A 17414-nucleotide genomic window follows, 5' to 3' on the forward strand; every position below is an offset into this window, starting at 1 on the left:
GATGCACCAGCCCCTGCAAATAGCCAACATGCTGCTTTTTATGTGAAAGGGGCAGGCCTGGCTGGGCATGACTGCAGTCACTCCAAGACTGGTTTGTGGCTGCATCAAGGGCAGCACAACTTTAGAAGTCTTCAAGGAAAGCCTTCAGAATCAAACATGCCAGCTGCCTGTGCTGTGTGACTGCAGCAGTGCCTTCAGGTGGGGCAGCAGGTAGGTGTAGGGCAGCAGCTCAGGTACACCCCCCCAGCATAGCTGTATTGGAGAGTGCAGAGAAAATCTTGCATTGAAGTCAAATTTTACACAAATAATACATCAGTGATCCAGAGATGTACTACAAAACATCAATAAAACCAGAGCACAAAGGTATAAATATAAATGTCCTTGGTGGTTTATTGTTCTTTGTATGTAAGAAGCTTTATTGTACAACTTACACAACTTTAGAATGGAAAAATGGTTAAAAATGTTTACAAAAAAAGCATGTTCTTAGAAAATTATGCTAGCAAAAACATCGGGAGGAGGGAAGCAAAAAAAAATCTTCAGTGTGCAAACTTTTTATAAAAATAGAAATACTAACTCTACAGGTAGCATTTCATGATAAATTATTTAAATAGCCTATCTACACAATTATGTGATTAACTATTACAATGGCAATGAGAAAAATAATTTATAAAAATACAAGCAATGGTATACAAGATGACAGGAAAAAATATAATACAACATTAGAAATTGTATTTGACTTTTTTTTTCCAATGCCATTTCCTTTCTGGGAATACATTTTTTGCAAAGAAATTTTAACTATATACAGCATTAACTTTTTAGTACTACAGTAGCTTTAAAGTTTGTTAGACATTTGAACTCTGCTTACTCCAAAGGTTTTTCTCAGTCACACAACAATGAGGTAATATTTGTACGTAAAACTTTCACCATGTTCATTTCTTTTCATTTTTTGAAAAGACAAGGAAATATTATAGGTATAAGGATGCTGCCCCTTCTGTTGGGGAAGACAGTCTTTTAATGTACATCAAGGCCTCTCCCTCTTTTGCAAGGAGCTCCTGAAATTGTCTAGTCTGTGTTGAATTCCTTCTTTTGTAGCTGCACATCACTGGTTCCAAACTGAGCATGCAGTAGCCCAGAGGGCCCTTTAAATGATTGTTGAGGGCTGTCCTTGTGCCTCACTGCAATCTCCTCAGAGCAGCTATCCTGGCTCTGGGTTAGACCAGTGGTAAAGAATCACAGGCGTGTCCCAGCACTAGAGAGCACTGAGAGGGTGAATGGCATTCCCTCTCCTCTAGTGCCATGGATGGGACAGAAACTGATACCATCTAAAGGGACTTGAATTTTAGCACTGCAGAACAGTTGCCTGCCAAGCTACCAGCTGCCTTGCACAAAGAAAGGAAAAGCCAACATTGAGCTCAGACTGAGAAAAACAAGCATCCCGTTGCCCACACCCTCACTTTTCCTTGCGCCTCAAAGCCTTAATGGGAAAATTGCTCTTTGTAACAAATACATCACCACTATCTGCTCCAGACAAGATTTTTTTTTCTCAACTAAACCCTCTCTAGTTTCAGTATAGAACAGAGATAATAAATAATCTGTATTTACAATCTTACAGTCATGAAGACTTGTAACAATGATTAGGTGGATAGTCTTGACGCATTTCTTGTTGTTTTAATCAATAATCCCTCAGTCATTATAACATCAAGAATAGGCAAAAATAAATATTTTACAATTTTATCTACAGGCCTCTTTTCCTCCCCTCTAAAGAAGCGAGGGGTTTAAAACATCTGTGGCATGTAGAAAAGGAATGTTTTCATTACATTATTTTTGTGCCTCTTTAACCATAAAAAGTGAAGCACGTGCTGGTTTCCTGAAGGACAGCACAGTGCTAGCTGAGATGGTGGTGCTTTCTTGCACCAGGTCTAAAAGAACACATTTGAAGGTAAGCAAGACCTGCATCTAAATCAGGAAAAAACAGAATCTAATCATAAATCCCAGTTCTCCCCAAGCTGGTGTGATCCAGTGTACTAGTTTTTATCCTCTTCCCCCCCTGCCACAACAGAAATCAGTTTTAGGATATCTGTTTTGTCCTGTACAGCAGCTGATCTAGCTCACCACAAAGAGTAAGGCTATGTTTTTATCTGCAAGGTATGACATAGAAAACAGTAATTTCTCCAAGTTAAATGGATGTAAACCAAATTGGCATGGCCTTCCTTAAAAAAATTCTCTACCCGATAAAGAAAAAAGACCTAGAGTTCCCCCTCCCACCCAAACCCCCTCTTCCCCACACAATGAAAGGTCTTCAGTTTAAGTAGTCCACAGCACATCCAAAGATGTTCTTTTACAAAATGCTACTCCATGGGACCTCCAGTTAGAGAGGCAGTGACACTGCACTGTGATAAACAGCGAAAAAATGTCTTTCCTACTGAAAGAAGTGTGCTTGTTCAGTGACGACAATTCTCATTTGCAAGACACAATTGTTTCCTTCCACTTCAGCAGAGGTCAGATACCAAGTATGTTCTCACTTTCATTCTCTCAAAAGCATTCTCTTGAGGCAGGTCATGTGTTTCGAGTCCACATTTATGCAGAAAGAAGAAAGGAAGGAATAATATAATGGTCCCAGGATTTGTAAGGCTAAACGTTTCAAAAGGTGCAATTACCAGCATTTTTAAATAGTCTCTGAATCCAACAATCTCGTGATTATGAATCTGTGAAAAAAAGAAAAGATAAATTTAAATATTTCTGTGTATTATGCATGATTATGTCCAAGTCATTAATGCCCAGAGCCATTTGTAGAGAAAATTGAAAATACTTTCAATTAGGTACCTCCTTGAGTTAGAGTTCATAATCCAGTCTATGTTCATTACATAACTAAGTAACACTTTCAGAAGACTAGGACAGCTGGAACTAGTTTTATGCATTTACCTCCACTGAACTTCAAGTCTGCAATATATGGACAATCTTCTTACTTTTAGGCAAATCAGCTTTTTACTTGCTGAAGTCAATATATTGCATTTCTATCGTAGATTTTATCAGATCTGCTCATTCATTCTAGTCAGCACTTCAAAGAAGATTCAAAATATATTTATTTTCTGGAACTCAACATGGATTTCTGATACTTTGAAATAACACAATAGAAATATACTTAGATTTTATATATTTAAATTTTTTACTGTAAAGCTGTAAAATTTTAACTGTAAAATTTTTTAAAAAAAAATTTAAACTGTTTATCAAGGTGTCCTGTTTCTGCCTGCAGAACTTGTTCAAACCTGAACCATGAAAGATCACAGTTGAACTTTCCCTCTTGGCTCTTATGTCTTGAGCTTTCTTGAACCAATTAATTTATATAGGATCTCTTAAATGCAATGTCATCCTTACCTCTGCATTCATATTTAAGGTCTGAGAAGAACACCATTTCTTGAGAGAAGACAAATAATCCTAGCCGACCACCAGCATAGGTTTTATCGTAGATTGGTCCTGAGTCTGCCATGATTTTCTTCCCTTCATACATTACAACCCTATAAAGAGACAATAGCTCAGTCATCTCTGGCAAGGTCCTGTGAGGTTCATCTTCACACTCACTTTTCCTGTGATATTTACTTCAGATAAAGGGATGATGCTCACCTGATGTAGCCGGTCTTTGGTCTATGGCTAAGTCGCCATCTGTATGCAGTGAAGTCCTTCCAGCCTATGTGACGGGGATCATGCCACAGAGTTCTCACCTACGAAAGAATATTATTTTATAAACCAAAGGCACAGAGATAACACAGCAGTTATTTTGACATGAAGGTGCTTTGCTAAAGGCTACAACTAAGTCATTAGGCTCTGTAATACCCTAAAGATAGAAATAATAGAAATCAACTGCATTTAAATTTACTTTTTAAATATGTAAATTTGAAGCTACAGCACAATTCCAGAAACAATTGACTCACTGCTGCTGGAAAGCCTGTCTGCAGCAAGCAATCCTGTTAATTGTATACAATATTTTGCTTGATTAGGAAAAATGACTAAGTTATTGGTCTTTGCCAAGAAGCCAACATGGTCAGCATGTACAGGCCCCCTTAAGTGTCTAATTTGCTGGAAGAACAGCCTGCCTTATGCAGAAGAGTGTGTTATTACACCAGAGTACTCATGTTATCATGTTTTGAGTACTTCAGCATGTAGTAAGTGCCATTCTTACCTGGCCAGGAGTGTTTCCTGTGTGCCACAGAGCATTACGAAGGTGTTCTCCAGGACCAGTGGTGGAATTCACAACTTTGATGGAGAGACCTGAATAGCCTTGAGCTTTGGTTGGTGTGGAGTCCCAGTAAGACTGGGTGATCTGCTTCCACATGACAACATAGAAACGACTGCTAGATTGGTAGCCAAATACAAAGCCAGCATAATCATCATCCCTTTCTGTATTGATAAAGAAGGTACCACTGAAGTCCACAGCATTGAATTCATCAAAACCTATGGGGACAATAAAGAATGAAGTTTTAGGTGCTACTTTTTAACAATTCTTAATCAACTCAATAGTTACTCAGGTTCTCTTCCTCTTCCCCACCCCAACTAAAAAAAAGAACAAAACAACTCCCCACCCCCACCAACAAACAAAATATCAAACCACCCCAAACAACAGTGCCTGTTAAATTTTTCCTCTTACCAACTGCAAGGCCAGGGTCACAGTTGACTGTTTGAACCAGTTCTTTACCCTGGTGACGAACAACCCAGTTTGGATCATTTTGGGATGTTCCTTTGGGATCCAGGGGAATCATCTGAAATTTTCGGAAATCAGTCTCACTAATTTCCACATTTTCAGGGCAGATATCATCAATGTCTGGCACACTGTCTTGGTCAAAGTCATCTTTGCAAGCATCTCCACGTCCATCACCTGTGGGATAAAAGTAATTTTACCGTTATATTACCACCACTGTTTGTTTCTGAGCCTTACAGCTTGGGAGCTGAAGTTTGAATTGCAGATCTCTGACTGCCCAGGTACTTGGCAGACACATGACAGAAGCCACATCAGCCACTGTAAAAATGCCCTATCACTCCAGCCTGATAGTGACTTAGGAGTCAGTTGGATATGTGGTCATTTCTACATTGATCTTCACTCCTGAGCAGCACTATAACAATACTGGCTTTTTTTTTCCCTGGTACAGACATTCTGGTTTTTTGTTACTTAGTTTTGTCCAAAATTAAATAATGTGAAAAAAAATAGCATTAAATATTGGAAGATACTCTTAAATGTTATTATGATAGTTATCTTACCATCAGAATCAGCTTGATCTGGGTTGGCAACCAATCTGCAGTTATCTTTGTCATCAGGGATACCATCATTGTCATCATCATGGTCACAGGCATCACCTTTTCCATCCTTGTCATGGTCAGCTTGATTGGCATTGGGCACATAGGGGCAGTTATCAAGGTTATTTTGATGACCATCCTCATCTATGTCCTGGTTGTTGTCACACTGATCACCTATGCGATCAGAATCAGTATCTTCCTATCAGATGAGAAAAAAAACGCATTTAAAAAAGCCACTTAAAGAAAGTTGAGATAGGAGTCTCTGAAATAGGAGTCTTAATACATAGAATTAATTGGTATTTGTGTTTGCTTTATCAAGAGCTAAGATGGATAGAGTGGGTGGACAGTGGATTAATACACACTTTAAACTGCCTGTGCTAAGTGGTTTTATGCTACTTTAGTCTTGTTCTGTTTTTAATTTGAATTCACAGCATCAGAAAGCAGTGTGACAATCAGCTATCTTGTGCCTTTGTCACTTGCATCTTCTGTCACTAGTCCACCATACTGGATGCGGGGTAGTTTATCTCCTACCTTCCCTGGCAGCAATGTGGTTTCAAGGGCCAAATCAGGGTTGGAGTACTCTGTATCTTGTCAGTAGAGACTGTAACATTAAAACAGTCTACCAATGCTTGGTGTTACATCTCCAACACCACAACTTAATTTTCTCTATCATAAATGCTTTTCATGCCCTCTGATTCATCAGTCAAGACAATTGTTCCCATGGTGATCACAGACTACATTAACTGACTAGAGGGCTTGCTGATCACATAATTTAGCCAGTCATTTGCATAATCAGCTTCTGAACTAAGATAGTCCCATCATCCCTGAAGTTTCCTCACATTTAGCCTAGCAGTCTTGAGAACACAGGTGGATGACCCTGGTGTAGACAGAAGGCATACCACACACTGTTGGATTAGCTACTAATTCTGGCACTTGAAATCTAATATCTCCACTTCTAGAACTTGATCAGTGTTTCGAAAGCCATAGGAGTCTTATATTAAGATTTCAAAGTCACAAGAGAAAGGAGCTGCTTCAAAGGATCTTCAGGCAATTCCCTCCCTTAAGTGGGGAACTAGTAAAGCAAGTGACAATGACAAAGACATTTTACATCACCTGTTTAAATCCTTCAAGTAACACTGCTTAATACACTATACTACATGCCACTAATTTGCAACAGCTTTTCTAACCCTTCAGACATTCCAGTTATGTCCCTGCAACTATTAAACTTAGTCTTTTAACTGACAGGATGTCACAGGCTTTACGTACTGCCTTTGGTTTTTGAATCAGTAAGTTATCTGAGTGTGGATCCCCCTGGATTTTTATAAAGTTGAATTTTAGAAGTGTCAGAATGTGCCTTTTTCTTGCAGAAAAGTAACCTGTGCTGCCTTCTACTTACTGCTAGAAATGTTATCTTCTGAAATGCAGTTAGCTTCAAGGTTAGGGACAAAGTTTAAAGGACACTTTTGTGTCTAAGTGAGCACTACAGGCTAAGAAGAGAGTAGTTCCACTACCCACATTTTACACAATGCTCCCAAAGTATTTCATGTTCTCACTGTGAGGATCACCACAACTGACAAACCTAAGAAATGTTTAGGCAACAAGACATGCAGTAGTCTCACAGATCTTCACTACAGCTGCTTTTCAGAAAATACCTAGCAGCAGTTCAATCCCTTTATTTGATAAACACACCATTTGGGAAAGTAGTAAGAATGATTTGTGACAAGTCAAATTTCAGGTGTAACCTGTTCAAATATCTTTTATAACACACAACATGCTATATTTTTTAGCACACCAGTCCTCTACTTACATAATTCAAATCCCTTACCTGGTCAGGGTTATGTTCCAGTGGACAGTTATCACACTGATCTCCAACACCATCCAAGTCTGTATCCCTCTGGTCTACATTGTAGACATACTGGCAGTTGTCCCTTTCATTAAGCACCCCTGTAAGAGTTTATGAATGAAAGTCAGGCATCCAAATGCTGCAAAGGACTGTATAAAGCCACCACACAATTCTTGATGCCTATTTAAAAGCATTTGGAGCAGCATTTAAAAGCTTTGAAACAAGACTCATCACTAGCTCTGCCACATACTTCTGCTCCTACTTGTGAGAGTGGGGCTAGAATTGAACTGTGCCAAAATATATGAATTCCAAAGTGAATTTCCATTAGTCCTAACTGTTCCTTCAGTAGCCTTCATGTCCTCAAACCACCATAAGGGAACTTTGGCGTGTTCAGGGATGAAATTTTGGTAGGCAATCAGGATTACATTGGGTTCATTTGATTCATGGCTGATTAGAAAGCCATCTAAAGGAGTGATTAGAGGTACCTACCATCTCCATCAATATCTATTGCACATGCATCTCCTTCTCCATTGTTGTCAGTGTCAGTTTGATCAGGGTTGTGATTGTAGGGACAGTTGTCACAGCGGTCACCAACATCATCCCTGTCATAGTCATACTGCTGTGGGTTGTAGATGAATGGACAGTTGTCCTGTAAAAGTGGGAAAAGTCAGGTTTTAAAAAGAGTCAAATTAAAGCTTTAACCAGATTCTGCTTATGCTATATGAAAGAACAAGTGAAAGGTGGGGAAACAGTTAAAACTCAGATGCTACTATCTCAAAACACCCCGTTGTTGGCATGAGTGTATGAATGGCTGAATGAAAAATGAAAATTCACTTCCAAAGCTCAAACAGCTGCAGAAAGTTTGTCTGCATAGTTATGCATATCTAAGGTTTCCAGGCTAGCTGTCAGTGCCAGCAATTTCCTACAGTCCTCTCAAGATTAAGGTTAGAAGTCAGACCCCAGCTATGGGAAGAGGAATAGGAAAGCCACATTCTCAAAGGCTGTTCTTTTCTGTTTCCTTACCCGGTCATCAGGAATGCCATCATCATCATCATCATCGTCACAGGCATCACCAATCCCATCCTTATCATAGTCTTCCTGCCCTGAGTTAGGTAGATTAGGGCAGTTATCCTACAAAGAAAGAAGTACACAGAGGTGTTCACTCCTGGTATTATTACAATATGGATTCGAGGAGATAAAATCTAATCATTAGGCAAAATTGTAACACCTCAATCAGGTAGGAGCAACCTTGGTGTAATTCTCTCCATTTAAGCTAGTCATTACAGTGATAAGTCTTAGAAAGCCACAGTTAAATATGTTTTAAGATAAAGTTGATTTTAGGGTTGATTTTGAGAATCTTACCCTACTTTTCTTCCCTTAGAGATTGCTATCAGAACAAAGCTGATATACGTATGGGCTAAACAAGAATCTTCCTAGAACATTTACAACAATCAGGCTTCATTTTTTCCCATATCACAAGAATAAAGCAATACAGCAAAAGCCTCCTAGCAATGCCTTGACAATGGCATCCCTACACCTCCTCTATCCCTAAAAGGTTATTTGCAGAGAGAATAGTCTAATAGCGTAGTCTGCTATAATGGCAGATGGTAAAAGAGGATAAACTTACCTTTTTACAGTGGTAAGTAGCATTGGCAACACAAACCAGGTTCTCATTTGGCCATCCATCCAAGTCAGTATCTTCTCCACAGATTATGCCATTGCCAGCATAGCCTGGTTTACATTCACAGCGATACATGGGATCACTGAAGTGGCCAAGGTAATTGCATTTGGCATTCTTGTTGCAGTCATGTGTTCCATCTGTGCATGGATTACGTGGCTTGCAGACCTAGGAGACCACACAGAAATTAAACCCACTGAAAACATTATCCCTCACTTTTTCCTCAGAGATTCAAATACATCCTAATCAATCAGGAAGAAAAAAAAGCCTCTTTCTTCTGGTCCCCAACTCCAGTACCAGTCTTAGCACTTATTCTTTTTCTTGTTCAACCCTTATGTATTATCAAATGGAACCAAGCACTAAGATATCTGAGGCACGTATTGTTGTATCATTAGTGAATACTGATTTATTCCTGAATTACTCCTAAAATTATGTGTAATTTCCTCTGAACCCTCCATGGCTGAGGGTTAATGCTTCTTCTGTTCTGAAGCACAGAAGATGGTCTTTTATTAAATGCTCCAAGTCTTTTTTGCCCAAAACACATAGGTGTCTTCTGGTTTTTAGAAACTTCGTGAGATTTTGTAACCCAGAACAACTCTCAAATTGACAATACCTGTTTGTTTGTCATGGCATCCTCAACACTGCGGCCGAACGGCTGTGTTCCAGTGAAGCGCGGTGGACAAGGCAGACAGTTGTACCCAGGTTCAGTATTCTCACACCTGTGCACTCCGTTGAAGATAAAGCAGGCATCAGGAACCTCTTTGCACTGAAATATGAGTTTGAGACAAAGGAGAACAACAGTTAGCATTATAAAACAGTGATTCTATTCTTCCTAATTTTTTTCATTCCCTTTCAAGGAGCAAACTATAGTATTCTTACCTCATCAATATCTTGGCAGTGAATACCATCACCGTGGTAGCCAGCAGGACAGGCACCACACTTCCAGGAACCATCAGGGGCACTGGTGCACGTAGCCCCCGCAAAGCAGGGATTAGACAGACACCCATCTGTGAAACAAGCGAGGAAATGTTATGATACAGGATGCTTTACCATGCTGCTACAGTACTGTATTTGGCTGATATTCTGGTTGAGAATTCTAGCACTTGAAGTTTGCAGACTCCACATTGGTATTTTAAAGATTATCAACAACTTTCAGACGTTTATGAGCAAATGGACACTCACCAATTGGACAGTCCTGTTTGTTGCAGACCTGAGTCCCTCTAGCTTCACCTACACAAGTCTTCCCACCATACTGAGGCTCGGGATTATTGCAGAGACGGCTTCGCTTCTGAAGTCCTCCTCCACATGTCACTGTGCAAGCATCCCATGGAGACCATGGTCCCCAGTTGCCATTGACTAAAGGGAGAAAAAGTTACAAAACATGTATAGCTTTAAATTCAGTGCTACAATTAGTGTTTGTCTGACTAAGGACTTTACTTTTGTAGTGAGAGCAGCTCAGACATTGTTCTGACATAAATGACAGAATTAATGGACTCCATGGAAGAGGCATAAAAATAGTTTCATCTGAAACTAACCTGTTGAGGTTTCATGGAGCCCATCCCTACATTTAAAGAGAGAATACTAGAACAAGCTTACTTAGTAACTACTCAGGACATTCACTATTTAAGATACCAATTAGTAGTTACCACCAGGTCACACTTACTTGGGCAAGGATCTTTCTGGCAGGCTTTGTTTTCTCTTGCTTCACCCTCACAGGGTTTGCCATTCAGCTGTGGTACTGGAGAGTTGCAAAGCCGAATTCTAGTGATGATGCCCGTGCCACAAGTGACGGAACATGATGACCATGGCGACCAGTGACTCCAGCCACCATCCTGTTTAACTACAAGAGAGATTTCTGTTATTCATAGTTTCTAAAGACTTCAGCTGTGCAGCACCTAGGGCACAGCCAGTACCAGGACTGTACCAAAAATTCCATGTGTAATGGATAGCCTCCTGACTGTCACAGATCAAGTTTTGCAACTAAGAAATTTCACACCTAAACTGGCATCACATTTAGTCCTGGGAGCAGTGCCCAAACATGCCTGTTTACTGCATTAACTATCTGCTCCCCTCTACTTTGTTCATACAAACCCTTAAACCTAGAAGCCAAGGATCCATGCCAGTGGCAGACCTACATGGTGATCTTTGCTTTTAACATTCAGCCAATAAGAGCAGCCTCTGTTTTACTACCAGCATGTGTAGTACTTACATCTCTTATCACACTCCTGAAGGTGGCAAGTCCGAGTCTGTACAGAGGAGCCTTCACAGCGGTTATTGAGGCTGTCACAGGAGCGGCCTCTCTGCTGAATCCCATTACCACAGGTCACAGAACACGAGGTCCATTCAGACCAAGGAGACCATCCATCATCTGCATAGTCGCTAGCTGCAGAGAGATACAGCTCTGAATAAGACTCCAGGTACATGCTTTTCCATATCTTTTCTCCCACCCCTCTCTCCACAAAAAAAGACACAACTGTCAGAAGTCACATGCACCTTCTTTCTCTGTATGAGATAAAAGCCATGAACTCAAGCATTTCAGTATGTTGCATACTGTAGAAAAATATTTGAACATGTATCATGTAAGTGATTAGCCTCAAAGACACATCAAATGAACCTACTTCAGAAGCACAAGGTTACCCTTGGATATCCAGTTCCGGTATACTGCAGAGCAGCATGTGTCTAGTTAGATGTGGCCAGCTGCTACAGAATTGTCAAAGTATTGTGTACTTACGCCAGCACCGAGGGCAGCACTCCCCGTCAGGCACGGTGGCATTGGAACAAGGCATGAGAGGACAGGACACTTTCCGGCATATAGTGGCAGAGTTCTATAAAGAGTTGTGAAAATTACAGTTACCAAGTGGAATATAAACAGTGTCTGGAATATGGGTAAATAATAGAGACCTTTTCTGCAGAACTTTAAGACTCAGTAGCACATCTAAAGCAGAGACCCTTGTATTTACAGCTAATACAACCCAAGGGGTAGTCCCAGGTATTTTCAGCCAAATTTCATCTCATTTCCATTCTCACCCATTTTTTAAGTCAAAAAGAGAAATATTTTGGTTTTGCAGAAGTTTATCAGTAGTAGCTAGAAGATGCTGGCTGAAGTAAATGACTGTTATGCGATACCCAAAGAACAAGGTCACATTGCAAAGAAGTTAAACAAGAATGAAAAGAGCCAACTTTCTTTTAAGTTAATATGGATTTAAGATGATTATATGGTAAAGATAAAATGAGTTTAGTGGACTCTGCTCAAGCACTGTGCAATCTATAACTTATACTTAGAAGTTTTTGATCTGTAGGCCAAACAGGCAGGGTAGGAACACCCACCTCCAATCTCAATAAGAGCTAAAGCTACAGTTTTGCCTCTTGAAGGTAGCAGCTTGGTCAGAAGAATGCTATCATGATTACTGTTTTAATGTCCCCAAGCAAATTACTAGATTAAGGCAATTACAGCTAACATTGAGTAAGCAGGTTGGTAGGAACAAGGCAAATGCAAACGTCACAGTATCATTTGCTGACTACAAGACAAAAATGTAGAGAGCTAAAGAAGCAGACACAGAATTTGAGTTGCCTTGTATTGCACATATACAAATATTCGACTTTTATTTTCTAAGGAGTGTCATGCTAATTAACCCACTCTTTGGTAGCCTGGTACCCTAAAATGCTTTTACTAAGGTATACTGAAATGGAACAAGCAAATAGTTTAAAGAAAACCTGAAACTGCATGTTTTGTGTATATTTACAACATTCAGCAGAAGTGAAACAGCTTAAGTATTTTGCCAGGTGATCCTGGGATTTAAACAGATAAACTGAAATCCAAAAGGGATTGCTGTTCCATATAATCTGTAAAAACTAACAGGACACACCTAGAAGCATTTTCTAGATAAAGAAAAACATGACAAGTTTAAGTGCCTTTACTGGGTACTAGAGTCTTTCTCTACTAAGTCAGCAGGAGGTTCAGTGAGGACAGAAGGCAGATCTAGCAAAGCTGATAGTACTATACATTTGTTCTGTTGATGTTGTCTTAGTTATGTCTTATTATGTAAAGAATACAGGCATTCCCCAAATTATGAACTAATTATTAGCTAAAAATAAGCTAGCTATTAAGTATCAATAACTATATCAGAGTGATGTTTCACATGATTTTCTAGAATACTGCTGTTGACACAAGGTATGGAAGCTACCTTTTTAGCGGAGATCTAGTAGAATGAAATAAACTGAGTAATTCTATGGCTTCCCTAGTATGCTCAGTTCTGTGTATGATTCACTCTAACAAACAATGCCATTTAGAATTATCTGTTAATTCCAACTTATGAGTTTATATTCAGGTGCTTTGTGAATGTGAGGAATCTTACCTGGCAAGTACATTCAGTGCAGCTGTCAATAGTCCACTCCTCTTTATTTTTGTGCAAGACTCCATTATGAATGCATGCTCCAGGAGTGATCTGGACTACTTTGGCAATGATTTCATTTTCTTCAGTCTTGGGGGTGAGAAGAAAAAAGAAGGTATTTAGAATTTAATACAGAAATACCCTTTTTCACAAAAGTCAAAGTAAATTTTTTGCTGTTTACACAGGCTCTCAAAAGTCAGGTTATAATTAATTCACTAATTGCTAGTTCATGAAAGGTACCATGAAGTTAACCATCACTCACCACTTTGCGAACTCTGTCTTGAAGTGTTGTAACCATGGACCGTAGCCCTTGCAGTTCCACAAACATATTTGTCAATTCATCACAGGAAAATCCACAGACTGCTTGGATGTCCTTTGTTTTATGGCCTATGTAATTAGTGCGGATAGCTGGGCTGGAACCATTGATGGGGTTGTCCAAAGTAATGATTGCACTAGTGGCTAAGAGAAAAAACCAAATATGAAGTAAATGCATTTTATACCACATACATTTATCATTCCAGGTTAACACCTGCTAAACAGCTGCCACCAGATTCATTAGGGTGCCTGCAGAAATATAATCTTATTTCTTATGCAATGTGGATTTGCATGTCAGCATACTTCTGAGTTCTGTTTTAACTTGTCTTTCTAATGTAATGAAAAAAATCTTATTTTTAATAGGTCATTGGATTCAGAAGACTGTAAACTTACAGCTGGAGCAGCCTTTGTTCCGCAGGATAGTTTCCAGAGTTGTTCCAAACACAAACCGCACATTCTGCAGCAGACCCTGTGGACAGAGGAAGAATTACAGCCACTTGCAGCATCTGCAAGGGAAAGAAGGACCACTTGCATGATCTTACAGAGCAATATCATGACAGACAGATGGAAAAGTGAAACATATTGCTCTGTTCTTCTTAATGAAAACCAGCCCTGCTTCCTAACAGTCTTATCCTTAAGCATAAGGACCTGGCGACTCTCCAGGCAGGAAGGAAAAAACCCGTGGATTTCTGAATCTCATATAGGAAGCTGAGCAATGAAGCTGCAATTACCTGTCTGGAAGCTTCAATGCCTTCTTATTGCTGTAGAAAATTCCATCCCTGCAAATCTAATGCTTTACCCTTCAAAATCCATTAGTAACATTTAGTAGATTCAGAGGTCTTTGTTGCTATTTAGGCTCATTCAGTAGCTAATGCACTTTCAAAACATGACTGTAAATTCTAGGCAAAAATGTAGGTGAAAGTCTTACCTGGAAGTTGTCATTGACTCCCCCTTTGGCAATACGGAGCCTGGCACTGCTGGCCAGGTCCCTAGTGAAGATGCTCTGGATGGGGATGTCCAGTTCAGCATTCTCCATTTTCTCACACCCCACATAGAGCTGAGCTCGGTCCTCCTGCACAAACAGGGTGATATTCTTCCAATGTCCTGTAGCTAGCAAGACATCCTCTACTGACACTAACTGCTGCTTGCCATCAACAGAAAGGCTCAGGTCCAGGGAGCCTGCCTTGCCATTAGATACTAGACTGAAGACATGACCAGAGCCATCTTTCTGTTCCACGGAGAGCAGTGTGCCTCTGCTTTTCTTGGACTGCCGGAGAGTGGCCAGGAGAATGAAGCCCTTCTCAGCATGGATGGCATCTAATAAGTCTTGGAACTTGGAGTCAGGGACAGCAGGGATGCGACTGGCATCTTCAATGCGGTAAGCAGGGCTGGAGGATTCTGGTCCCTTCACCAGGTACACCCCGGGGGCCCGGCGCCCGGCTCCCTTCCGCATGAAGCCAATGAGTTCAAAGAGATCGAAGACACTGTTATCATCATTCCTGGACTCTGCAGAGAGATCAGGACAAGCATCATGAGAAAAGGACGAGAGGCTGAGTAGGTGCAAGTCTCCCAGGATTACTTAACGTTTTGGCTCCTGGTGCACGTCGTGCAAGGCACAGTGCCTCACATCAGAGCACAGACAGTAGCTCTGATGGTGCAGCAGTCCCACCAGGAGCTGCTGTGCAGCAGTACATGTGCATTCTTGTACAGGAGCCAGTCGGCGCAGGAGTGCCAGGTACCCGCTGACTGACACACAAAGGTAGCAGCCGTTCTGGCACCTCATTACACTCTAGCAGCACAGAAATAGACAGCAAAGCCCAGACTGCAATATTCCTATGCTAGAACATGGCAAAGTGAGTTTGCATAATCCAGCTGAGTGACAGCAGCACAGTAGCAGCTTCTCTATGGCACCAAGACGGCAGCCTACTACCCCATTCCTTCTTCAGCCGGTTCCTACATCATGTTCCTCCTTTCCTCTGCTCAGCGCAGAAGCAGACAAGCTACACGTTCGAGTTCTGGAGACTCTGCATTCCTACTTCTGAAAGTTACACAAATTCCACACCAGAGAGAATTTTCCTGTTGCCAACTAGCTGATGCTCAGGTTAAAACGTTTTTGTTCATTGAGACCTTTGGAGCTCTCTGCCACCGAGCACAACTTCATCCGCCTACAACGGCACCAAAGTTTTTTATTTTTGTGTCTCACTTCCCAGATTGTCCCGGGTATCAGCACAGAGCTGGCCTTACCTGCAGTTCGCTTGGTCTCGGAGCCGCCGAACACGAGGAGAAGGAGGCAGAGAGCAGTCGCTGGCCCCATGGCAAAGGTCCGTCTCTGAACCAGCCTGGGGACACACACGAGGAAGGTCACCGCGCTGCCGTCGCACCACGACCGGCGCCAGCGCGGCTCCCGCAGGCAGGCAGGGAGGGAGGCTGCGCCGCGGGGACGGTGCAGGTGTCCCCGGCCGCCCTCGGACGGGACAGCGAGCGCGGCGGGAGCCGCTTCCGCACTTACCTGCGGGAAGAGCGATGCGGGCTGTCAGCGCCAGCCTCTGGGTACCGACGACCAATATCCGCGGGCGGCCCCGACTGTCCCGGCGCGGGAGGGCGAGCAGCGGCTGGCAGCTGTGGCGGCGCTGCCGGGACTCTGCGGGCGCCGGCCGCCGCGCGCGGCTATAAAGGGATGGCTCGCATTCCTGGGCGCACGGCGGGCCAATCGGCGGCGGCGGGGCAGGAAGCGGGAGGCGGGAGCCGGGTGGCTCCGGGGCCAGGGACAACTTTCCGCAGGGGCCGGGGGGCGGGGGCGGGAGCGCCCCGCGGGCCGGGGGAACGGGCGGACGCGGAGCCGCTCCCGCCCGGCCGCGCCGCGAGGGGGCGCTGCTCTCTCGGGGCCTCCCTCACGCCCGCCCGCGGGGTCCGGCTCCCGTGGCCTTCCCCGCCGGCAGCGGGAGCCGCGGCGAGGCGCTGGGGGCCCTCGCTCCTCCAGCCGGCCGTGAACCCCGCCTGGCACCCGCTCCTGCCTGCCCCGCCGCCCTCTCGGCGTCCCGGCCCTGCCCTCCGGCCCCGGGGCCGGCCACGAGCAGCGGCGCAGGGAGGGCGCTGGGAGCGCGTCCCGCCGCCGGCACCTGGCGGGGCCCTGGAGAAGAGGTGCGTCCAGACGCCGCTGCCTCCGGCTGTCCTGAGGCGCCGGTGAAAGCATCCTTCACTTAATTAACCCAATTCGCTTAATGAGACCTTCTCTGCCTCCGCTGGTTCCAATACACAGCACACAGGGCACTGGGTTCACAAAAGGGGAATAACGTGAATTCCCGTTAGCCCTTCCTGCCCAGCCTTGGAACAGCCGGGCCCTGTGGGGTAAGAGCGGAGAGAGGACGGCAGGCTGGAGGAGCGGGGACCTGCTGTCTCTTTTGCGCTCCATCTCTCCTTGTCACTGGAGGAAGGTGTGTGGGGCTGACCCTCAAACAAGTTGGCCTTAGGAATGAAATTACTATTACTGTACTGCAGCTGAGACTCTCAGCTTTGTTTAATGAATAAAATAAACTAACACTACTTCAGCTAAGAATTTCCCTTGTAATATGAATTCCAGGTAACAGGAAATCTAAAGGTTAAAAGGTAGGTTCCCTACATCATACTGTATTCCGAATGACTAAAAGTGACTTGGGCGTGTGAAATGGCTTTGAAGTAATCAAATTCCAAAAATGGTTAATTCCTCTGCATTCCCTGGCCTTCGTATGCTTGGCATGTGCTCGTGTGGGAAGTGGAGTGTCAGTGAAGGAGAAGGACCTAGTCAGGCAATTGCGTGTGTGGTGAGGGAAAATTGGAGCAAGCAGTGACTGAGTTGGACTCTGAACTGTGTAAAATGCATCCGACAATTGTGCTGGCTAACGAGGAGGAATTACTGCACTAC

The 17414-nt window shown here is 42.9% G+C and overlaps 1 protein-coding gene across 1 annotated transcript; it reads right to left on the reverse strand.

Moving 5' to 3' along the window:
• Positions 1–366: 366 nt before the first annotated feature.
• On the reverse strand, positions 367–16142 carry THBS1 (thrombospondin 1). Its single transcript, XM_086891964.1, has 22 exons — positions 16023–16142; positions 15758–15852; positions 14442–15019; positions 13907–13982; positions 13461–13657; positions 13163–13288; positions 11539–11632; positions 11017–11190; positions 10471–10647; positions 9990–10163; positions 9687–9814; positions 9421–9573; positions 8757–8975; positions 8153–8260; positions 7619–7778; positions 7112–7230; positions 5251–5485; positions 4643–4870; positions 4178–4449; positions 3622–3719; positions 3376–3515; positions 367–2705 (listed from the first exon to the last, which is right to left on the reverse strand). Exons 2-22 carry the CDS (start codon positions 15825–15827, stop codon positions 2698–2700), a joined length of 3534 nt encoding a protein of 1177 aa, XP_086748090.1. The 5' UTR covers positions 15828–15852; positions 16023–16142; the 3' UTR covers positions 367–2697.
• Positions 16143–17414: the final 1272 nt, after the last annotated feature.

This window comes from Cyanistes caeruleus, chromosome 6 (genome assembly GCF_971803275.1).
Source record: "Cyanistes caeruleus chromosome 6, bCyaCae1.hap1.1, whole genome shotgun sequence".
Lineage (NCBI taxonomy): Eukaryota > Metazoa > Chordata > Aves > Passeriformes > Paridae > Cyanistes > Cyanistes caeruleus.